This window comes from Epargyreus clarus, unplaced genomic scaffold (assembly GCF_041222505.1).
Source record: "Epargyreus clarus isolate Ecla_fem2 unplaced genomic scaffold, WU_Ecla_fem_2.2 ptg000023l, whole genome shotgun sequence".
Lineage (NCBI taxonomy): Eukaryota > Metazoa > Arthropoda > Insecta > Lepidoptera > Hesperiidae > Epargyreus > Epargyreus clarus.
In genome coordinates this window covers 678,147-702,674 of record NW_027332230.1, presented here as the reverse complement: position 1 = coordinate 702,674, position 24,528 = coordinate 678,147, and the positions used below count along the sequence as shown (strand labels likewise).

Below are 24,528 nucleotides of genomic sequence, written 5' to 3'. Positions count from 1 at the left end.
TTGGTTAGTGCTTATTTTATTAAATTTCGCACCGTTATATACAAATATAATGTATAAATAAACAACAACTCTTTACAAAATATAAATCGATTATGTGACGGCGCGCGCGGGGCGCGGCGAACAACTAAACGCAAGTGAAGGCCTCCTGTCGTAATAGATCGAGATATATTAATTACCTAGTACTCAACGATAATCACAAACAATATTACACATAGCATTCAGAGGGGACGATATGAGTGCAGCATCGCGTGGGGCGGCCGCCGCGGGGTCTCCTCTCTTACTCTAGGGAAGCCGACCTTAACTACGACCGTCGCCGGTCGGCCTTAGGTAGGTAGCGGGACGACGTCCCGGACTCCAGATGGTAAAGCATTCACGAAACAGAAAACATAGTAATTACCTAAAATTCCGTTTGGAGTTAATTACTAACGGTTGCCAGATACGGCTTTTATTGTTCAATATTCGATACTTTAACGAGTCATGACGCACGTCATATCACAACACTTATAAACGTAACAAATGGATCAGACTGACGAAGTGGTTCGGAAATTTCGTTAATGTTTACCTAGTAAGCTCTCGTAAAAATCGTGTCTATTGTACGATACAACTGTTAACACTACGATTAAAATGGCATCCTACCTGTAATATAATCAAAATGTAAAACATTATTGTCGTCCAGGAAATGGAACTCCAAATAGGTATGTATATTTGAATAGGAATCTACCTACCTAAAGTCCTGTTTTGAAAACACTGCAACGTTGTGCCAAGAGTTTCTAAGAAGTGACGCTAATACCTACTAATTCAACATAGAGTTACATAATCACCACACATTCTATTATAATCCATTTTGAAAGTTTTACATAAATGCGTTTTTATCGTGGGTCTACAACTACGTCATCGATAAGGGCTGATTTACGCTATCGACTTTGGTACGTTGGTACGACGTATATGGTACAGTCCGGTTTTGATTAAATTATATTGCAAAAGAATTAAGCGTTTTGTAATTCGTCGACAGTTCCGAGGAATAAATCCTTGCGGAAGCGAAGCGTATATGGAAATGGATACCATTCGTCTAGCAATCTTTCAGTTCAACTCGTTCTAACTAAGGAATGGTAACTTCACTGGCTTGCTCCCGAGGGCCCCGCCGGGCGGTCGGGGACCTGCAGTCGTACGTAACGTAACAGACAGTCAGTAAATAGGACGTGTTCCACATAAAATCCCTGTTACATGACTTAATAAGTATATATTAATATTTCTGTGTGCGCCTTTCGTAACTTATTACTGGAAAACTATCTGGAACACATTATCGATTAATTGTATATTTTTACTAAGTATATTTAAATATTCAAGTATTTTAATTATATCAGTTTTAGTATACATATTATAAGTCGTATATAAAATATTTTAATTACTTATTACAATGTTTACTATATTATTTTTGCATCTACTTAACTAGTTGGTGTTCGTTAGAATATGTTTTGTTTAAATTATGTACGTGAGTACCTTAGATGAATAAATTCGCGCTACCTGTGGCCACTTTACATAATGCATGGGTGGTATAGGTACGTCATACTCTCATTTAATATAAATTTTATAAATTCTTGAACCTAACGTTTAATGCGGTTAAAGAAAAATTAAAACGCTGTATGGAATTTTCGATGTATACAGATCACAGAAACTATACAACAACTCTAACCATCTAAGATTTTTACTAAAACTGTAAAATTACTTAAATCATCCTAAAGTAGCCACACGGTAGTGCATAAATGGTGCTCGTAAATGGACAATCGCAATAACCGCAATAACAATTGTGTAGTCGATTAAGTGCAGCAAGTCAGTATTACATGACACGATCTTAATATCGCGCTTTCAGGCTTGCTAGGAGATAGAATTGCAGCAAGCTACGATAATTTGATGATAGACTATAGAGGCGACTGCACAATTGTAGTTAGATTTTGCACAGGAAGTAGACATTTACTAGCACCAAAAGGAAGTACTTATTACCTAATCTCTAAATTTATTCATATGCATGTAAACTTCCACATTTAGAAAATTGTTACCATATCTGGTGCAAATGCCTTATACAATAATATCAAGTACACCTGGCAATCGGTCGAGAAAGATGACGAATCAACCACGACGTTATATTCAGAACGTAGGACATACCTACCGAGTAAATATTTTAACTAACTCATGATCATCTTATTATTACATCTGTGACAAACATCGGTTTACCGGGGGTTGCTACGCATCGTCAGACAGGGACGATGCGAAATTCAATCATAATTCTTCGCCTGTCGATTCGAAAGACTCACTTCAACGCGACCGACCATCGTCAAGTCGACGTCCAGACATCCCTAGGGACCCGCGGTGCCTACAGCCAGCCGGCCGAGTGGTGCGGCGCGTGGCCGTGCAGCGGCGTGACGCCCGCCAGCCGCGCCAGCGCCGCGCAGCGCCCGCACGCGCCGCCCGCCGCGCCGCCGCCCTCCGCCGCGCCCGCCGCCCGCGCCGCGCGCCCGCCCCGCTCCGCCGCCGCCTCGTACCCGCACTGCCCGCACGCCTCCTGAAACGAGGAACGTCGGTTCGACGGCGGGCGACGCGCGAGACGGCCTCCCGGGGGACTCGGCGGCGTCGAGTCGCCGCGGCGGCTCACCTTGTGCGCGTCGTCGTCGAGGCTCGCGAGCAGCGGCTCCCGGCTGCCGCCCTTGCCCGCGACGCTCTCGGCGGTGGTGGCGGGCGAGACGGCGGGCGGCGGGCGCGGCGCGGCGGGCGGCGCGCGCGCGGGCACGGAGCTGGCGCGCTGCAGCGGGTCGGGCGCGGGCGGCGGCGCGCGCGGCTGCTCGGCGGCGCGCCGCGAGTCGGAGAACTTCTTGCGCTTGCGCTTGAGCACGGCCAGCGCCGCCAGCGGGTGCAGCGGCCCGGAGCCGCGCGCGCCGCGCTCGGGGCTGCGCTGCGAGTCGCTGCCCGAATCGGATCGTTCGCTCCCGCTGGAAACGTTCAATTTTTTAATTAATCCTTCCAAAAAATATCGATGATATATTGTTAGCTTTTCGATTACGTATGACTCGTTATCGATACGTTATCGATGCTAAGCAACGTACCTACTATTTTCAAAATCGTAACATCGGTATCATTTTTGACAGTTTTTGTCTAATCTGTGAAAAATACAGCGCCCGGTGTCAAGAACGCCTGGCGGCATGTTAGAACGCTCACTACTAAAAGTTAGAACAACACAACGTGACGCTAGAATGCGGCGTAAATTACGCCATACGCGGCGCAAGAATGTGTGTTTTGTTTGGACAGGCCTTAAATTTGCACTGCGAGATTCTACGACACAATATTTTCGAATACGGCATAATTATACTTATCTATACTAATATTATAAAGAGGAAAACTTTGTTTGTTTGTTTGATTGTAATGAATAGGCTCAAAAACTACTGGACCGATTTTAAAAATTCTTTCACCATTCGAAAGCTAAATTATCGACGAGTAACATAGGCTATATTTCATATGAAATATATTTGATAAATAGATTTTGAGGCGGTACAAAGTTTGCTGGGTCAGCTAGTTCAAGATCAAGGTGATCAAGGAGAAGATCGAGGAGAGTGAGTAGAAAAGTTAGGATACCTGGGCGAGGGCCGCGCGTGGTCGCACACGGAGTCCTCGGAGCGCGAGCGGCCCATGAGGCGCGACACGCTGGCGACGCGCGCGGCCTCGATGATGGTGCCCCAGCGGCGCTTGTGCGACGGCTTGCGACGCGCCGGCGCGCTCGCGTCCGACAGGCTGGACTGGCTGGCGCGCAGCCGCCCGCCCAGCAGCGCCGACAGCGACCCGCCGCCGTGGTCGTGGTGCAGCGACGCCAGGATCTCGTCCACGGGCGCCAGCGGCCCGCCCGCTGCGATGTTGAACCCCTTCATCAACCGACGCTCCTTCTGCCGGTTCTTCTTGCCGCCGCCGCCGCCTGCACGTAGAGATCCACCTTATGTTATTTTCATAAAGACTGAGTGTATTAGATTAAAAAAAATGTTTATCTATTCGGGAAATAAACGAGTTTATTTTGGATAAAACATATCCTGTATTGTTGCAAATTTTTAAGAAATTATGACTTTTGTCTTCACATGTAAAGCTATAACTTAGGGTACAATCGATGTACATATATCATACTCATTTTCCATTGATTTCAAGACATTGCATGCCTACAAGATATTCTCATTGACTTGCTTGCGAAGAACTTCACAAGATATTCTTTAAAATTTTAGCTAACCAATCGTTCGGTACACGGTAAAAATAGGGGTGGTGCCATTGCAATCCAATCACAAAAACGTCTACTACTTTCATTTCTTTAATGACAATATCGTGATGTTAAAATTTGTAATGAAGTAGGTACGTACCTGGCGCTCCGGCGTTGGCGGTGGAGGTGTTCATGCCGGAGTTGCGCAGGATCTCGACGAGCTCGCAGCGGAAGGCGCTGACGTCCTGCTTGATCTCGTTGACGTCGTCCTCCGTGACGCCGCCGCACTCGGCGCGCCGCTGCTGCACCGTCACGTAGCGACGCACCAGGTTGCGCATTATCGCCTGGCGCGCACACACACACGCACGAACATAAGTCTAATTAATAATGTTTGCTTACGAAATTGTACACGTAGTCCTCTTGATCTTAAGTGGACCCTCTTACTGTTATTGTTAGGCACGGACATCGATCGGATATCGTCGATTACAGATGCATCATTAAGCATAAAACTAAGTTTGAACGCCTCCTGTGAGTGTATCTCTCTTACATCCTTCTAATGTTCAAATTTAAAGCTCACTCCCGTTATTAGATATCGTCGGAATAGCAGTATGTATTTTCAGTAAATGCTTCATAATTATTTAGTGTGAGAAATGGTTATTCGCAGCGACTAATTAGAGTATCTACTTATTACCAACCCCTATTTTCCATATGAAACTGTGCAGAAACGGCGAATTGAACCATGCAAAATGTATAACTGGTTTAAGTCCTTCGAGCACAACGTGAATAATTTATATTCGCTCATAATTAAAATATTATGTAAAATAGTATACTAAACATTAATAATAACTATTACTTAAAAAAAATACGACACGAATTAACATCAAAGGCATGTTAAGTAAATAAACATAAAAACTGAAATCACGTTTGTAAATGATCGTTAAAGGCGACCGTTACAAATTAATAGCGCTATACGGTACCTGGTAGCGGAAGTCACGCTCGTTGGCTTGCTTCGCTTTCCTCTGGAAAAGTAATGTTGTATGAAAAGCGGGCATAAAGATTTTATAAAGCGATTATTTTTACTACATGCAATTAAAGTGTAGGCAATTATAATCGGACAAAAGCGCCTTCCATTGAAATATTATTAGGACCTGTTTATAAAAAAGTTTATTCAGGACAAGCGTTGGACTCCCTTACTGTTTTAAAAAGAACTTAACAACTTGAAAATTGTAGAGGATTCTTCAATTGTTTTATTTACCACTTTTGTGGTTCAAAGATTTCAAACATTTTATTAGGCTAAAATCAATAGATTGATAATTAATAAAAACGGCGTAAATGTACCTACGGTAAAGACTTTTCGGAAAGTGAAAGTCAATGTTTACAAGAGATTTTTTACAAATGACGTTTGAAATGCATCTCAAATCGTAGCTCTCACTATTACATTATCCTCTACAATAAAAAGAAATCTATAAATAACGCGTTTCTAATATTTTTTTATAACAATGCAAATAAATGCCAATAAGCTTGCAGGTAAGGGTCCACTGCCGCCCTTGGACACCTGTAACCACCTAAATATAGAACAGGGTTACGTGAAAACAATCACATGTACGTATATGCATTGTCACTCTCGAGATCTAAGACCTCATAATTATGACCTTGACATTTAAAACTGTCTGCGTCCACACTCTACCGCTGAAATGCAAAACGGCTTCACGTAAGAAATAGATGTGACGACCGCGTTTCTCCTGGCGACAAATAGCCGTTATACCACGTATCGCGTGCAAATGTCAATAAAACGTGTGAAGGTGTCAGACCCGGATGGTGCGCATGTGCTCGCGCTTGGCGCGCGCGTGCCCGCACAGGCGGCGCTGCAGCCAGCGCCACGCGTACAGCAGCGACTTGGGCGACGGCACCACGTTGAAGGGCGGCGGCACCGTGCCGCCCTCCTCGAAGTAGCTGATCCACAGCTTGCTGCGCGCGAACTTCCACTCCACGTCTGCGCGCTCCTGCACAAGCCGGGCCGCAGGTCACTATGCTGCTACACACTTTGTGCCGGAATGCTACCGACCGACCGCGGTATGACCCAACAGTGACAGAGCAGATTTCATGGCATCTATTAACATGTACTAATTGAATAATGTGTGCTTTATCATTTTTCCTCTCAGTTAGACAATTGATCAGATGCATAAAATATCTTTAGTAACTGTTTTTAAAAAGAGTTATGAGAAGCAACAGATATATACCTATATATTTCAGATATGATACCTATATATTTCAATTATGATTGTATGTTGTTTATAAAATACTATATTTAGACAATGACCAGGTAGATACTAGAATAACGAAATCTAAAATAAAATAACTAACGAATATAAGCTGGTACGAGTGGTTCATCATAGCGATAAGCAAGTTGAGAAGCACGATGACGTTGATGACGTCATAGGTGCCGAACATGAGCATGCCCCAGAAGCGCGTGAAAATCTTGATGCCGTCCAGCTCGAATGATTCCAGGTCCACCAGCCCGAACGCCGCCCAGAACAGCGTCTGCATCGTCTCGAACAAGCTGCGATGCACCAGAAAATTGATCATCAATAATTTAGTCAAATTTACTCGAAGAGTTTCTGATATTTTCTTTAATTATTTTTTAAATATAATAGTAATTGGCTAAGCTTTGGCTAACCCCAAATACAGATGTCCCGTAATACAGTTGAAATCGTAATTTTATCTCAGATGAAATAGGTTCTGGTATTGGAACACATAGAGATACAAGTATTAAATGAGTGGTTACTCACTTAGCGAACCGACGCCAGACGACGCAGGCGTCGGGGTCCACCACGGTGCTGTTGGCGGCCAACGCGTTGTCGTTGGTGGTGCAACGCTTCTTCTCCATGTCCGCGTAGTACCACAGCAGCTGGTTCAGACCTGCATCTCACAACCGAAACTTAAGACAACATTTGACATTTTAGTTCTTATAGTCTCCAGAAATGTATGTAAGTAATATAAAAATAGCAAATTCTGATTCAAAACATAAATATAAAGTAGGTTTCAAATTACTTATTAAGAAAAAGATTCATACTTTTTAACGGCTCGAGTCTCTCCTCAGAGACACAGGGGCTTGGGTTTGTTAATCTCAACCTTGCGGGTCAAGTGGAATTGGTAAACCTCACTTTTGAGAACTTTTTTGTTTTAAAGAACTCTCAGGCACAAAATAAAACTGTCTCAGGTGTGTACGGTGGAGTGACCACATGATGTTTTACTACACTATTGTAACAATTTGAAAAAAAACCAAGATAAAGTGAGTGTCTGAGTTAGGAATCTGGGATCCTGATTGTGACGCTGACTTCTAACCACTAAGCTACGAATGCCTGATGAATTCAATAAATTATTACAACAACATTTAAACAAATAATTTGATTATAATATACAAGATTGATATGATTCGATTTGATATACAAGACGTACATATATATCAACAGATCGAATTAATAAAATGTTTGTATACATGTTATTTTACCGCAAGAGAAAGCGAAAATGACCAATATGTCGAGCACGAAGAACTTGAGGATGTCGAGCACCATGCGGCTTAGCGACACCTGCAGCGGGCCCAGGTGCGGGTTCACGCTGAAGATGTACACCAGCTTGAGGCTGCTGAAGATGTTTGCGGCCGAGAACAGCCCCTCCGACAGCAGCATGGGGTCCCACGCGTCCCACTTCTCACGCGGCTGGTTCCACCGAAGACCCAAGGACCTCTCGCGCGCTACCTGCACGATTTAGGCCTACGTTATTCAAAACCAACATTTTGACTCCACAAACTTATATGTAGGACAATGAAATTAACGAAACATACTTGAAAATGTGAGACGACCCTCAGCGCGACGGTGGCGACGTACAGCGAGTTGGTGACGAAGTCGATCACGTTCCACATGTCGTGCACGTACTCGCGCAGACCCATGTCCCACAGCTGCTTCACCTCACTCCAGATCAAACCTGTACATAATGTAATGCTTACTTTCTTACTTGGTAAATGTGGAAATAATACCCACTAAAGGAATTTAATGTTCTATGCAGCCAGTATTAATCTAATAATTACCCTCGTAACCGTAAAAATCGTAATGTTCCTTAGCATACGTAGGTTAGGTACTTACGTTCCTTAGCATCAGTAGTTTGGTCAGAACAAAATGAAGAGTAAAGAGATAGGTACATATTACTACACTGTGCTACCAAGTCTCACTTGGACGTCTATTAGGGAAATAGAGGCACTGACCGCTGACCCAGGCCAGGATGAGCCACTCGATGAGCGAGGGCGGCGCTCCGCGGCGCGACACGGGCGCGGGCTCGGCGCCGAACAGCCCGCCCGCCGCCGTCTCGATGCGCTGCGACGCCAGGATCAGCAGGACTGCGCACCACACACACGATACACACATTTATATAGAGTACCTATTACTAAAATGAGCAACACGCCAGTCGGTAAGGTATTATAGGTACAAAAAATATAAGGTCATTTGATTTTTTTAACCTAGGTAAAGAGTGTTCAGAGGAATCAAAGGAATTTCTATATGCCTTAAACCGTATGACACTAGAGCGTGGACATTTAAAATAATCAACCTTAAAAGACTAGTCCTTATTTTTTAATAACTTTAGTTTCTCGCCCTCTTTCTTTATCACATATCCGACGTGTTCTCTTAAAAGTTGCATTTTTTTTTAGTTACTGGTCAAATAATCATATTTAATTAGGAAAAACATAACAAAAACTCACATAGGAACATGAAATAACTAGCAGAATGGCACAAAAACTTAATGAAAGGTTTGCGCAGCGTGCGGCCGATGGAAGAGTGCGGCGCGGCGATGTACGCGAACGAGTACAGCGGGAACATGACGCCGATGCGCACCATCTCCGCCGCCTGCAGCAGCATGTTCTTGCTGCGGAACCCCGGCACGCTCTCGTACCAGATAGATGCCAGCAACTGCTGAACGTTCGGGTGGGCCACGAACTGAAAGTGAGAGATTTTTATATGACTCTGCAGCAGCAGTGATAGTCTTGTGGTTAACAAACTCGGCCTCTCGATCGAGGGATCCGAGGTTTAACTCTCAGGCACCTCTGATTTTTCAAAATTATGTGCGTATTAGAAATTAATTATCAGTTGCTTAAACGGTGAAGGAATACGTCGTGAACAAACCTGCATACCTGAGAGATTTATAGAAGAAAAAAAAAAACTCAAAGGAATGTGAAGTTTACCAATACGCACTTCGCCAGCACGGTGAACTATGGCCTAATCCTTCTCATTCTGAGAAGAGACCCGTACCCAGCAGTGGGACAGTAATGGGTTGATGATGCTGATGATGACTCTGTAACCATTACTTTCGTTTCTATTAAAATATCTACCTAACCTAAACCTGCTAACACTTTTAAAAATATTTTTAACTTCACCTTTTTTTGTCGTAACTTGATGGCGAGTTTCAACCGCGACAGTCTCATTCTTTCCGGCGCGCCCGGCTCGATGAGTGGCGCTTGGGGCGAGCCCGTTTCGTGGTTGAGCAGCACTTGTAGTTCGTGCGACGTACGCGTGTGATCCAATAACGCCGTAGCAAACTCTTGACATTGTGTACGAAGCTCTTGATATTCAGTCTTAAATTCATGCTCGAGGGCGGAGAGTCGGCGTAGTTCCCAGGATAATTCAAAAGCGGTGAGAATGGGATCCTTGGAGGAGAGGGCGATGAGGGACGGTGATGCCAGCGCGCGATATGCGTTGATGCGCGACCGTGAGTGCCGGAGCGAGTCCTCGCGCCGCGACCGCACGCACTCGTCGCAGCCGCAGCGGACGTCGTGCGGCACCGGCAACGCGGCACCTCGGTCTAGGAGCAGCTTTATTATTTCGTAGCTGTCTCGATGTGCCGCCAGAATTAAAGGTGTAATATCTGGTGTGAATGTGGCCGTCTCTGGTGGTAGGGCCTCCCAACTCTAAAATTGATACAAACACGAAACTGAATCCCTGACCATATTTTTATACTAAAGGAACAAACACTTACCGATTAAAAATAATTTTCCAAGTTGTAGTTTTTTAGATCAGTAGTCGCATAGAGACATCGATGGATACTCACGTGTAGTTCGCCAGGTTTCCTAGTGCTCTCCTCGTGGTCCAGCAGGGCCTCGACCGCCTCGACGAACTCCTCGGAGATGGCGTGGAGCAGGGCGTCCCGAGTCTCGACGCCGAATTCCAGGAGCAGCTCCACCATCTCCAAGTTCTCGTTGTCGATGGCCATGAGCAGCGCGCTGCGGCCGAGCGGGTCGACGCAGTCCACATTGATGTGTCCGGTGTCGCGCGCGCGCTGCAGCACCCGCCGTGTGCCCGCCACGTCGCCGCGCTCCACGCCCAGCAGGAACTTCTTCTCCTCCAGCGACAGCACCGCCATCTCCTGGTGCGGCCGCACCACGTTCTCCTCCTCCGTCATCCCATGAATACTGTGTCGCTGTAAACAACAACCCCCCCCGAACAAATCATTTTTATATTAAACACACCTTCGCTATGGAAATCTTATGGATATATTATGTAGTTAAAAAAGTGAAACTTTGTCTTTGTCATAGAATAATATTGACGTACCTACTTATACCAATTGCACAAATTATGAATTGAATAGAGTGAGATTGTACCTAGAGCTTGTTAAATTCATATAACTTGCTACCCGCATACCATTTAATTAAATATCTCTAATTAAAGAATCATTTTAATTAGCTTTATGTCCATTACTGTGAATAATTACCTGACTTATAGCAATACTGTAAACGTATAAATATTAGGTAATCGTGACATATTGTTTACCCGTTATCGTAACTTTCCCATCCCTTCGTTACAAGCCTGCAAATATTATCATCCACGTTTATCGTAAGATGATAGACGATAAAAATGAAGTAGGTCAGCTGTTAATGGTAAAATGTCGCTGTCGAATGCGTCGAGGGCGGCCGATATGCTCATTATGCAAATGGGTCGCGCAGGGCGGCGGCGGCCCGCGGGCGAACGTCGCGCAAGCGAGCTACCATACTTTCTCGCTTGCTGCCCTTTTTGACTTATCCGTTTGCCTGCGTTCTACGACGAAAACATATCGCCTGACGGGGTGTACTTTAATCATGTAAGCGGTGGTTATGGAGCTGAAGTTATTCAAGGATATAAACGAGTGAATGCGGAGACTCAATTAGAAACATAAACAGTAGTGTAATAGTCGTCTGGTTACGCTACTCTATGTTGAGCTGTTTATATTAAAGTTCTATTTACATTATGGTCGCCGTTCCTCGCTCGGGTTAAGATTTTTAATACATTTCGATAGACACCGGGTAGGTACCTACTAAAAATGTATACGAAATCGATAATAAGAAATTGAAAAGGTTCTTGGCGACCGAAGCAATACGAACGTGGTTACCTGCGATAAGTATCGTCAGTGGCATACCTTGACCTTGTTGTCGGGCGGGCGCGGCTCGGGCGCCAGGAGCGCGCCCAGCTCCACGCGGCAGGTGGAGGGCCGCCGCGCGTCGCCGCCGCCGCTGCCGCCGGACATCTCGGAGCCGCCGCTCTCTGCGGAGACAAACACCTCGTGAGTGGCGGCCGCGCCCGCGAGCGCAGCCGCCGCCGCCAGCGCGCACTGCAGACGGCGTTCGGCGCGTACGCCGATTCACCGCACTACAATGCGCCCGGATATATTTAGCGGCGGCGGCGTGCGCGGCGGGGTGGAGGCGAGCACTCACCGGCGCCGTCGCCTCGCGCGCCATCCCGCGCCCGCTCCGAGAACTGAAACAAAACGCACGCGTCAGACGATTCGGCGAGCGACCGCGGCGGGCTGCGGCCGCGAGCGGCGCGCGGCGGACACGCACCTGCACGCGGCGGACGCGGCGCGCGGCGATCTGCCGCGAGTGGCGCCGTAACGCCTCCAGCGCTGGAGAGGGCCGCCGAGCGCCTCCTGAAAGTGCCAGTTCGATGCTCTTTATTTATTGCATCGTAAACTGCTTTTGTATTCGTAAGAGTACATCATCTTCAGAACGCGCCGCCCTCGTAAAACGGACTTTACATTCTATTTTGCGATCGACATGATGCCGCTCAGAAGAGCAATAAAGAACAAATAACCCACCTAAATATTCACACTCTAGCCTGCTCCTTTACCGATGTGAGGATATTGTGTTTACTTTATAGTCCGGAAAGAGTGTGTGATCTGTAAAAATCTGATATCATTCAAATAGTTTATGCTGTTATGTGCTATTTTGTTTTAATAAACTAGATCAATTCGTCATATTATATTACTATAAAGTCGGCCACAACAATTTGACTCGGGCATGCCCACTAAGTACCTATATAATAATGGTTTAACGGTAACCATATGGATTATGTTGTACCTACAGCTACTCTTAGTTGCATTTTCATTGTACATATTTCGTGACGCATAAATCTATAAAAGTATTTTTTTTTAATAATATACCTTATATAATAGAATCACTCATCGATACTATAAACGACCGATACATAATTCAAATGAATATTCCTCACCATGGAAGTAGAAAAATATTGCATTAATTGTAGTTTAGAAAAAAATAACTATTAATTAAATAAAGTTGTAAACCAGTTATTCACTAATCTAATATACACGTTTTAGGACATTTTCTTGTCTGCAAGCTGAAAACCCATGGAAGTAACGTCAACGGCGAGAAGAACAAAAGTTTTAAATATTTACACAAGGAACAGTGCATGACCGTTATACGAGGGATCTGTTTAGGTTGCCTGCTCCTATATCCAGTGTAGGTACCGCCCGAGACAAACATTACTTACAATGATTTACGGTAGCGATTGATTTAAGTTGCAAAAACTAGACATTTCAACTACGTACCCATATAATAATTTATTTTAGTACAAAAAACTAATGAATTAAAATTTACTACTAACACATTGTATATTGTAGAATGGGTAATTAAAAGATCTTTTCCCGCGCAATAATTACAGGCAAAGGGATTCCACGGAGGTTAAGTTCCGAAGATAGTTCAGGAGAAGTTCCGTGCAAGGAGCATGCAACGAGAAGCAGGCCGCGGCGGTGGAGCCTGCTGCGGGGCGAGCAGATGCGGCGACCGCTCGTAAATTCTATTTCGGCTGGAAACTCGCGAAAGGTTCGCGGCTCCCGAGAAGGCGGCGGCACGTGGCGCGCTCCGGCCGCGCTCGCCAGCCGCGACTCTCCGCCGCGCGCCGCGCACTGCCGCGCCGCCCGCCCGCCCCGCGCCCGCCGCGCCGCCGCCGCCCGGCCCGCCCCGCCGCGCCGCCGCCCGCCCAGCGCACCTAGGGCGGCCGCGATACACCGATACTGTCTATCGATTGTCTTATATCGACATGTCGCTATCTTCACAACAAAATACTATCAAAACAAACGATGCCGGTAACGAGGCTATGATCGAATTTGGTAGATGTCGTTCAATAAAATAATTATCTACTATCTTACGACAATTGATTTTCTAAACCTAGACACTAATAGAAACACAATTACTTCAATTAACGTTTAAAAGCGCCACTCACTACTAAGTTATACTAACTGTACACATTCCTTTCATTAAATATGCAGTTGTGTATCATCAAACATCAATATGTATTTTATGTATATATTAAAATATGCTGCCTGCAGGCATGACTACACCTAGGTGTAACTGTCAGTCATTTTTGATTACCTACTAATATTATAATAATAAGACAATAAAAAGATAAGTTTATTATAAATAATATTGGAATTATTTTTGTCATACCTGACTGTATATTTGCACGCCTCAAAGGTACAATAAGAGGAAATAATACTTTGTGTTTATCTTTAAGTCCGACACTTCGTAGGATCGAAACAAGCGAATTAATTGTAAACATTTATAGCGAAGTTTTGTCACTCGCGACGATTTTAACGGAAACACGTGAAAGAAAAACGTCGGAGGGCCCGGCCCCGGCGCGGCCTGAGCTCGCCAACAACTGCACAGGGCCTGATTTGAGGGAGCTGGGGCTACTCCCCGGGACCACCACAAAACGGGCCCACAATAAAAATATCCACATTTCTACAGGACAGCAGCAATCAATGCTTTTTCCCATTTTTACCGACAATATCGACTTGCACTAGTAGGGTAAGGTTGACTAAGTCATACATTACCTATTTGTTGAAAGAATTTAATTTCCTGGCAATATCTTTTTAAAAGACATGACGGAAAGATATGTTCAATTATTCGGAAAATAGGTTATTCCCCTCCTTCGATACCCCAGAACCTCCGGAAATTCGTCCTAATCCGGCCCTGCAAGTGCAAGTAATATAATGCTCGCAGTGCTATCGTCAATGAGCGATCGGGTATTTTTCTCTCATATCCATCGCATTCCAGTTAATGGAAGCTGATGAATGATAAAGACAAATCAATAGCACGAGTAGGAGGAGTGGAGCGCGGCCGCCGCGCGCGGCTTCAGCGGAGCCGCAGTAATCTTTCTCCACCACGCTAATAGTTCTTTCTTTCAGGTTTCTTTCAGGTGTTAAAAGCTGAACACGGTGCTTACAACGAATAATCAGTAAGTATACCCACTAACTTTATTCACAACATAAATAATGATGTGTTTGCTAACACAAAATTAATAACGAATCTATTTGCCTTTATTGTGTTTTCATTGCGTATTGTACCTATTTATAACCGGCAAGCCGATATTATGTAGGTACCTACATGGATTTATCTAGCGATAAGTAAGTGTTTCCTATTAAAATGCATCGAGGAAAATGTAAATATGTTTACGGCGATGTTCGATATGTCGGCGAGGCGGAGTGACAAGATGAGAGCGTGATAGCGCGGGCCGCCCTCGCGCTGCAGGACCGAACATTGCTCACATCACACCACACTAGAGTTTTTAGTTAGCCACACATTGCTCATATTGATACTTTAGATAAACGATGCTACATTTCCATTATATATTTAGTAATGTAGTATTACCAATTACTACCGCCTTCTCGCAAGCTTAAGTTTGTTTTCACTTATGTCAATTATACTTAACAAGGAACAAAGATTATCAATTAGATCCAAGTTGATCCCTCGCTCCACGCCCTGCTCTCGGCCTTGTTGACCCTCTTGCCTCCAACTTGATTCGACGGTCTCCACGTAATGTTAACGAGTTCGACTGGCCACTGTCGTGACCCCCATTACAATAACGATAATAATTTTATCATTGAAGATTTTGGTGATTTATATTCAATACAATTAATATTACAAGATACATGCTACGAAAAGACATAAAAGGATCATAAGTAGCTTGGATTTTTTTGTAGTTTATGGAAAGCTTAAAAGTCTATTTTTTCCAGCACCATTGAGGACAAGTAGGTTGGGTATGCGAAAAAATATTATACATGGCTCTACTTTCATTTATTAAAAAATAACAAATAAATAGAAGACGTCAGATAATTTATTAAACAGATTCCTCCATAAAAAAGTATCAAATTCCGTGGACATAATTAAAAATCATTTAATTTTGACAATAATTTAATTTTACAAGTTTCCTAGGCAGCCCTACTTTCCGTCAATTCGGACAGAGGTTTTTCAATTGTATATTGTACATAAAAAGTTTTATGTATCCTTCAATGCTACTTTCATTAAAACAGAAGCTGCAAACACCTTAAGGGAACGTGATTTGTTATTAAATAACTTATTATAAATTCAATATTGCTTGTCAAGTTAGACGTGCAAAAGGTGTGTAGTCCGGTAAACATTTTCTTTTTTAACCGACTTCAAAAAAGAGGTGGTTATCAATTCGGCCGGTATCTTTTTTTTTCTATGTATGTACAAGAATTACTCCGCCGTTAGTGGACCGATTTTAATGATTCTTTTTTTATTGTGTAGAGACGAGCTGGAAGTTGGTCCCATTTAAATATGGTCACAATCCATCGATGGGTGCTGGAGAAAATGAGGGGAACTCCTCCACCCATGTAAATATAAAAGCCATAACTTCGCCGTTTATGAACCTATTTTAATGGCTTTAATTTCGTGTGTGGACAATTGTTGCAAGTTGGTCCCATTTAAATATGATGAGGATCAGAGTGGGTTGTGGAGACAAAATATATGGGTGGACTCAACCGATGGGTATAATTGAGTTTTGTTTGAAGATATTTGGTGTAGGCTCTAATGAAATTGCAAAACCAGTTTATCATTGACTATTTAAGGGTCTGATAATGTGGCTCGGAGTCAAAATATGTAACTCCTCAACCGATGGGAATAATTGAGTTGTGTTTGAAGATATTTGGTGTAGGTTCTAATGAAATTGCAAAGCCAGTTCATCATTGATTTTTTTAAGGGTCTGATAATGTGGCTCGGAGACAAAATATGTATCTCCTCAACCGATGGGAATATTTGAGTTGTGTTTGAAGATATTTGGTGTAGGTTCTAATGAAATTGCAAAGCCAGTTCATCATTGACTATTTAGTTAGGTTAGGTTGGAACATATAAGACAATATAAAACTAAGCGAGCAGGGCGCGGCAGCGCCCTGCGAGCGGGCTGTTCCAATCAATGTAAATTCAGACCTTACCTTAATTCATGATTACGTCTATACAATTTTATATTGTATTAATATAAATGTTATTATGACTGTCATCACTAAAAAGGGTGAAAAAAATTTTTTAACAAAAAATACAACCGACTTGTATGTCACTACAAAGTAAAAAATAATTCACACGCTATACATAAAAGACACGCTGTTCACATCGTTATCCAACGAACTATATTGAGCGCCGACTTCAGAAATATGTACTAAACCAACATTTATTTGAATTATATTTTACTTTGTAGTGACATACAAGTCAGTTGTATTTTTTGTTAAAAAAAATTCTACAAGATTATATTGACGAGATTAGAATGTAAAAAATATTTTTACTAAGTTACATAATTCAGCCTTCTGTACGCTTATTAATATGATAACCGAAAATAATAAACTTACAATGAATACTTACGAAACGGTCAATAAGTACGTACTGCTCATTGTCCAGACTTTCTTGCTAAATTTTGGTGCAAAATACGAAAAAGAATGTTCTCGAGTGGAAACAAACGCTTATTACTAAAGACCTACATCTTAAATAAAGATACGTAAACATAAGAGTGGCCATCATCGCGTATCCGAGCGGCATCGCTTTATTCTTTTGTTCTCTATATTTATATCATGTGTTTTCCAAAACTATTTTTCCTACATGTGTTATTATAAGATAATATTTCTGTAATATTTTAATAACGTCAGCAATTAACAGGAGCGACTGGTATATTTTACGTTAAACACAACCTTTACGAACAGATATAAACACCCGATGGATAGGTATTTTAAAATATCAGTAATTAAGTGATCGACAAACGCACAAATTATAGTTCGCGCCAAACTGCTAGTCCACTCTGAAGTTGTTTCGAGCAGGTGTAGTCATAGAATTTGCTATGGCGACACGATTCATTTCTATCTGTAATCAACCCCAGATAGGCTTATATATTCCTACCTGAGATCGGCCACGGATGCGCCGCTACCCCTGAGGACTAAGCTGGAACGCCTCGGAAAAGTATGTCTCCCTTACCACACCCTTCAAAACGGAACACAGCAGCGCCTAACACTGCTGTTATTAGGCAGAAATAGGCGTGGCGGTGGTGCCGCCGGAGTCGAACCACAAAAGGTTCTCGAACAATAAAAGCGAATATAGGTGTAATTGTGTGTGTTTTTTTTATTTCTTTGCTACACTTTTGTCCCCTTAACTACATAACCGATTATCCTGAAATTTTGTACACACGTTGTCAAGGGTTAGGACAAGAACATAGGCTACCATTTATCCCGAAAAAAGTACCGTTCCCAAGGGATATAGAAAACCTCAGAACTTTAGCGTACCTACAGCGGCTAAAAGCTAGTAAAAAATAATTATTAGCGATCAGAGGTAGAAGCCGGCAGGTTAGTAGGTACCTACCTACCTAATTTAATCGGAAGTTTTCTAGCCGACTGCATCAGACCACCGGTAATATATTTATCAACGTTTGAACTACGCGCCCAATGCTTATATACAAAATAGTTTTCTCTCTACTTCTATACGGAGTCTAGCCATACTTTATCTATTAGCCTACCTTCAATTTGTATCACCGCGCGCACAATAGATATTGTCATACAGGATTATGATATTTAAATTATGTTTTTTCCTTATCTTAGATTTACTGATTAAGAATATATTAATAGGCAGACATACGTTTTTATATTTGTAAATCATAAATAAGCACAAACTTCAATCGTACAAATAGTCGATTACGTAGGTACGTCTCAAGACAGGACGTAGACGTAGAAGTGATTTCCTTCTTTCCTACGTCGGTTCCGTAGACTCCGTAGAGGACGTGTATGCTAATCCCAAACTGTTATTTAACCGTTATCATATATTAACTTGCTCAAATTAATCAGTAGTAAGTAATATTAAGAAAAGCGAAATACTACGGTGATATACATTACAGGAATACCAATAGTCCTAAGCTGCAAAGCTTAAGCGTAAAATAGTGACCCCTTGCGGCCGCCGTAAGGCTCCAGTACAAACAGCCACGGCCGCCAGCTGCTGTAACGCTATAATACGGCGACCCAGTTCCGCTGCAATTCGGCCGAAGCTATATCAAATAGATCCTACAAAATATTACGGCGCATTCTTGTACGCTGCCCAGTATTGCACGGCCATTACGCCGAGATAAAGCTCTTATTGCCGGGAATCGGATACGTAAGCACGAAATGTGGAAGTATTCCTTATGCCATTTATGTTGCAATAAAACAAACGAGTACGTAATAATTATTTTTTTCGATGTACTTACTTATTAATTGATGACTTGATGCGCTTTTCGAACCTGATAAATGGAGCACCCCACACTTTTACCACAATTATACTATTTACTGTTCCTTAATTGATTCCTAGATTGAAGATTATTTTTTGCTTTTTAGTTGATTTTAACATAAAAGCGTGTTTTTTAGTTTTTAAAACTATATTTATTATATTTAATATTTTTAGTATTTTTTCAGACCGTACTATCCTACCCTACTAAGAATCAAGTATTGCTCATTTAAAGGTTAAAACAAATTGAGTACATACAGGTAAGTACTTATAGTTACTGTAGGTAATATATAATTATTTAGGTACACACAAAAAATATTGTGTTAGTTGTTTTCCGATTCGGAATATATTTTACACAATTTATCCAGATGTAGGTTTTATTAACTTATTATGGTATATACATTAGCGTAAATTAACCCTCAGATAGGTACATAGTTCAATTTGTAGACAACGGGTAGGCACACTGCGGGCTAGGCCACGGTAACATTATGGCAAGGAGGGACGTCGCGTGTTCGGTAAATAAATGAATAACGTACAACCGTCGTAGTATTCCGGCAGGACCCTGATAGATCGATACTGCTGTTACATCCTCCTCAGTATATATCCTCAGTAATTTATAAGAATCACGAGTGATACTTATAAATATTATTTTGTGGTGCGCATAGCATTCTCAACATCTAGCCCTATGTCTACCCTACCAACCACCAACCCCCAACCAATACAAACAAGCAATACCATCTCCGCCATCGCGACTCGCATCATCGCAACGGCTTTAGCGACCGCTTGGCCCAAATGGTAAATCAATACTTTGCTATTTGATTTACTGAGGTGCGGCGACGTCACAGCCACAGCATAGATAGGTACCTATTTTGCGACTTGTTTCTTTATTTTTATATTCGCCACTCGCTCACATCACTCACAAGGTATAAGATCAATATCAATTTGAAGTTTCCTCAACAAATGTTGCGAGCAAGTTCGAGCATGACACGTTCGCTAACTTTTCAAATCAGTACGATCGACATGTTTCCCACACGAAGCCCAACGTCCCATATTGCAAGCCGCTGATAAATAAGGCAACTGTAACATGTATGAAAAGACAAACTGTAAACTTGGAAACGTGCTCTCCATCGATATTCTCAATGACCTGCGGCAGAGGCTCTCAAAAAGTGCGTTAAACTAAGTACCTGTAATGTTCGATGTCCCGCGAGCACCCAGTTTACATTAGTCGGTAACAAAATCAATGTAAATGTACGTACAGGAATTCTTGTACACGTATTACACGTGAACAAGAACTATTTCTGTAAAGACATGGATTGTCCACAATAATTGTGTATGTAAGGCATGGTGGGGTTGTATCGATTGGAGCAAAATTATTATTCACAGCAACTTCGCCAAAGCATACAACATGAGTTTGCCTTAATGGAGTTCGCGGAGTTAATTTAATCTTTATTTAGTACAATGCAACCTACATTCTTGTAGGTATAGTCCGCGTAAAACTGCTAGTCCGCTCTGAATATAGAAATGAATCGCGTTGCCATAGCAAATTGTATGACTACACCTGCTCGCAACAACTTCAGAGCGGACTAGCAGTTTGGCGCGGACTATAAGTCCTTTGATTTTTTATGAAAAGACACCTAGATATATTAGTAAAACAAATAACATTACTTCGATCTTATTAGTAGAAATAATAATAACTCTGTATTAAATCTCTTTATTAGGTAAGTATATTGTAACCCTATGATTTTACCTGATATCACTGACATTACTCAGGAGTTTTTATTTGAAGTTGGTTACGTCCGCGTAGGGAAGAGTATGGAAGCTGAAGTATGAATATAAATTGTACACATGATGGTTACAGTGATGTGTGGGAGAATTGTTTGTTTAGCGCGTCGGTCCTCCGTGTCGTCCATCTCATTTGCCTACTTGTGTTGTGTCGCAGGTGTGCAGGTGGCGTGTGCCGAGCATGTCGTATCTGCGGCATCGGAGCGTCGAGTAGCGGACGCGAGACACGACCAAACTGCTACGTGGCAAATAATCTGCACAATAGATGAAAAATAGATGGGTAGGTAAAAAGATAATAAACTCTTTTACAATAAAAACGCTTAACCTCTGCTAAGCTTACAGGTATACTTACATTACTGCTTTGTAATTTTTCTATAAAAGTAGATATATTATGATTAATGGACCTATTAACTGTCTTTATATATATATATATATATATATATATATATATATATATATATTTCTTATATGCGTGTGTATGTCACTAAACTCCTCCTAACATACATACATAACCTCCTAACAACTAGACTCATTTTGATGAAATTTGTTGTGTGTGTCCCCTTGGACTTGAGAATGGTTTAGATTCACAATTAAATCCGTGGGAAAAGGTTCTTTTTAATTAACTTTTTTTCCGATAAACACAACATTAATCGACAAATTAGAACCAAAACATAGCACGAAACAAATTACTATATAGAGCCTAAATTGGTTAAGAGGTAAGTATAGGTACTTATATAATTTTGTATATTTGGTTAGAAATTTTTATAAACTATCATATGAAAATATTACATACCTACTCCTTTTGGAGTCACTTAAAATCAACTTTAACTATGTAGTAAATGCAATAATGACATACAGCCGAATCCAGTACCTCCTTCTTTTTCAAATCCCAAGCTCCCTCCCAACCTCTGATTTTTCGAAATTATGTGCGTATTAGAAATTAATTATCACTTGCTAAAACGGTGAAGAAAAACATCGTGAGGAAACCTACATACCTGAGATTTATAAAAAAAAAATCTCAAAAGTATGTGAAGTCTACCAATACGCACTTGGCCAGCGCGGTGGATTATGGCCTTATCCTTCTCATTTTGAGAGGAGACCCGTGCCCAGCAGTGGGACAAGAATAGGTTGATGATGATGAAACTCTATACGGTCTCTAAAATAGATACGAGTAGCTGTCCAAAATGTCAGCTGATAGTTGATACTTAAGATAGTCCAATGAACTCCGTTTTAACTATCGGAACGTAAACTTTACCTTCCTCAATTAACGCGGTTATTTTACCAGTTATTATTAATTTCTTAACGATTGGAGAATTGCAAAGCTGTATTTGATTGATGAGTCAGCATTAAAATTGACAAAAGCTTTAGTTCTTACGATAACGTCAGGTCGGGATCGATCCCGGAATCCTTTGCGCCTCTGACTGGTATGGTGACCGCTCCGCCACGCGGATTATACTTACTAGAATTCCTCCGTACAGACCGTTTTATGCAAAAGGTCAACAAAACGTCGAACGTAAGTAACGTAATTAAGGTAAGCATGTAACGAAAAGATAAAGATTAAACAAATAGGTAGGTACCTACTTAGGAGCAATAAAGAAACTACCCAATTACTTTAACATCAATAAAAACTTTTATAGGTTTACATTAAAAAAGTTCCAATTCCTTGAGTTCCCAATCGCTATCTGTTTAAATAAGGAATCAATATTCTCACGCATGTTTTCCCTTATTGGACATTTATTTTTATAATTAAAGGCATGGAATATGAAGGCAGTCGTTTCATGAAAGTAGCGATCGAAAATGCAGTAGGCATGCATGTCCGGGACGTCGGGGAAGTACAATTTGGGCGGCGGTGGTGGCAGGGCCGAGGGGTGCCGGCTGCCGCGCGTTCCGCTGACCTACATCGCGCTAATCGTATCACGTGCAAAGCTCGCGTGTCGCGGTCGTTCACCTGCGCGGCCTTCCGGCCGGCCGCTGCCGCCGCCGCCACCGCCGCCGTCGCCACTGCCACCTCCGCAACTTGCTGCGTTTGCTGTATCAGCAACGAACTTTCTTAGGCTACCTCAATTCGTATTCCGATAAACATATAACTACATAAACCTTGCACTCCAAACAGAGCTTTACCGACCCATCTTAACGTAGGTACTCTACAATAAACGTGACACTATATTAACAACATTACATAGTTATATTTTATTGTCATTGATGTACGTAGGTGTTTTATGTACTCGAATGAAAATGTCTTTTTAATAATCAAATTTTCCTTTAAATATTTTATACTTACCAACAATAATGTAGCCATATAAGATGTAATCCCTACCGGAGGTCGACTAGATACGCCGCTACCCCCGAGAACTAAGTTGGACGACTAGGAAACGTTAGTCTCCCTTGCCATACCCTTAAAACCAGAACCCATAAGCGCTTAACACTGCAGTTTATAGACAGAAATAGGTTCGGCCGCGGGAGTCGAACCACAGAGGGTTTTACTACCTTTAAAAATCTATCTAGGGGAAGGTTGCTTTAGTCGTAGGTACCAGCGCCTAAATCATACCACAACAATATCTAGTCTCATATATACAAAAAGGAAGGTCTGGTGCTTCATACGTATGCTAGTTAGTTGTGCGAGTAAATAAAAATAACAGGGCACCATGTGGGCACCATTGATTTAAAAATATTTTAAAAAACAAGTTTTTTCGATGTTTTCACTAAAAAATTAAGTTCATTCGTAAGCAATTTCAAGGGAAGTGCGATTGTTAAGTTAATATCTGTGATTCTTTTCTATTTTTGACACATTCTACTATTCATTTAGTTATAATAAAATGGTAAAAAATGTAAAGGTTACGTCAGTAATATTGTTTTCAAATTTTGATGTGTTGTTGCTTAAGTCGTACCAATAAGGAATTCTTAAGTCGTGATAGCCTAGTGGTTAAGAAACTCGGCCTCTCGATCGAGGGGTCCGAGGTTCAAATCCCAGGCCTCTGATTTTTCAAAGTTATGTGCGCATTAAAAATTAATTATCACTTGCTAAACGGTGAAGGAAAACATCGTGAGGAAACCTGCATATCTGAGAGATTTATTAAAAAAAAAGTTATGTGAAGTCTACCAATACGCCAGCGCGGTGGACTATGGCCTAATCCTTCTCATAATGAGAGGAGACCCGTGCCCCGCACTGGGGCAGTAATGAGTTGTCGATGAAGTTGTACCTTGTACGGCTTAGGCATTGTTAGAAATTATTCATATTTTTTGTCTTTGTAAGCTAAACAATTTATGTTTTCTCAAAATACTATACTTGCAAGCAGGAGGGAATGAAGGAAAGCTTTATTGATACTCGGAAATGTGACATTGGAATTTAATTAACATGAAGTAAATACATGTATCAGCAAATTTCGGCACCCGTTCAATCAATCCCGATCAAAATACAATTTACATGAAATCTTTTAAAAGTTATCGCACAAAAAGGGAAAAGCCAAATGGGTGCAATTACCAGGTATTACTTTAGGTACGACTTAGGCGCCTGGTCGCTTACTGAACATTCAGTATTCGTTACTTTTTGGGAAATTGATTCCTTGAAATCACTATTTAAATAAAATATTTTTATTTTGTTTTTAATATTTTATGATACTTTAATAACTAAAGATTAAATTGACGCAAAAGATTGACCTTCATATTAATTAATCTA

The 24,528-nt window shown here is 41.9% G+C and overlaps 1 protein-coding gene across 4 annotated transcripts; it reads right to left on the bottom strand.

The window, feature by feature from the left end:
- Nucleotides 1-13,334, bottom strand: LOC140751636 (transient receptor potential-gamma protein). 4 transcript variants are annotated; one of them, XM_073085609.1, is made up of 18 exons: nt 13,147-13,283; nt 12,341-12,421; nt 12,087-12,172; nt 11,961-12,003; nt 11,666-11,790; nt 10,325-10,693; nt 9,654-10,184; nt 8,982-9,216; nt 8,490-8,621; nt 8,073-8,212; nt 7,740-7,986; nt 7,018-7,147; nt 6,593-6,788; nt 6,040-6,231; nt 5,206-5,247; nt 4,389-4,572; nt 3,625-3,958; nt 1-2,984 (listed from the first exon to the last, which is right to left on the bottom strand). In XM_073085609.1, exons 5-18 carry the CDS (start codon nt 11,771-11,773, stop codon nt 2,372-2,374), a joined length of 3,453 nt encoding a protein of 1,150 aa, XP_072941710.1. In that variant the 5' UTR covers nt 11,774-11,790; nt 11,961-12,003; nt 12,087-12,172; nt 12,341-12,421; nt 13,147-13,283; the 3' UTR covers nt 1-2,371. The 4 variants fall into 4 exon arrangements, with proteins under 4 accessions (XP_072941710.1, XP_072941712.1, XP_072941713.1 ...); XM_073085611.1 differs by having other exon boundaries at nt 12,341-12,431; nt 13,147-13,276; XM_073085612.1 differs by lacking the exon at nt 12,341-12,421 and having other exon boundaries at nt 13,202-13,334.
- Nucleotides 13,335-24,528: the final 11,194 nt, after the last annotated feature.

Bases quoted from the DNA above. Each gene is read 5' to 3' on its own strand.
- LOC140751636 (XM_073085612.1), bottom strand. From the start codon at position 11,773: ATGTCCGGCGGCAGCGGCGGCGGCGACGCGCGGCGGCCCTCCACCTGC. The intron at 10,185-10,324 runs GTGAGTATCCAT...TATCAATTTTAG, and splicing joins GGAAACCTGGCGAACTACAC to AGTTGGGAGGCCCTACCACC. The intron at 5,248-6,039 runs GTCTGACACCTT...TTACTTTTCCAG, and splicing joins AGCACATGCGCACCATCCGG to AGGAAAGCGAAGCAAGCCAA.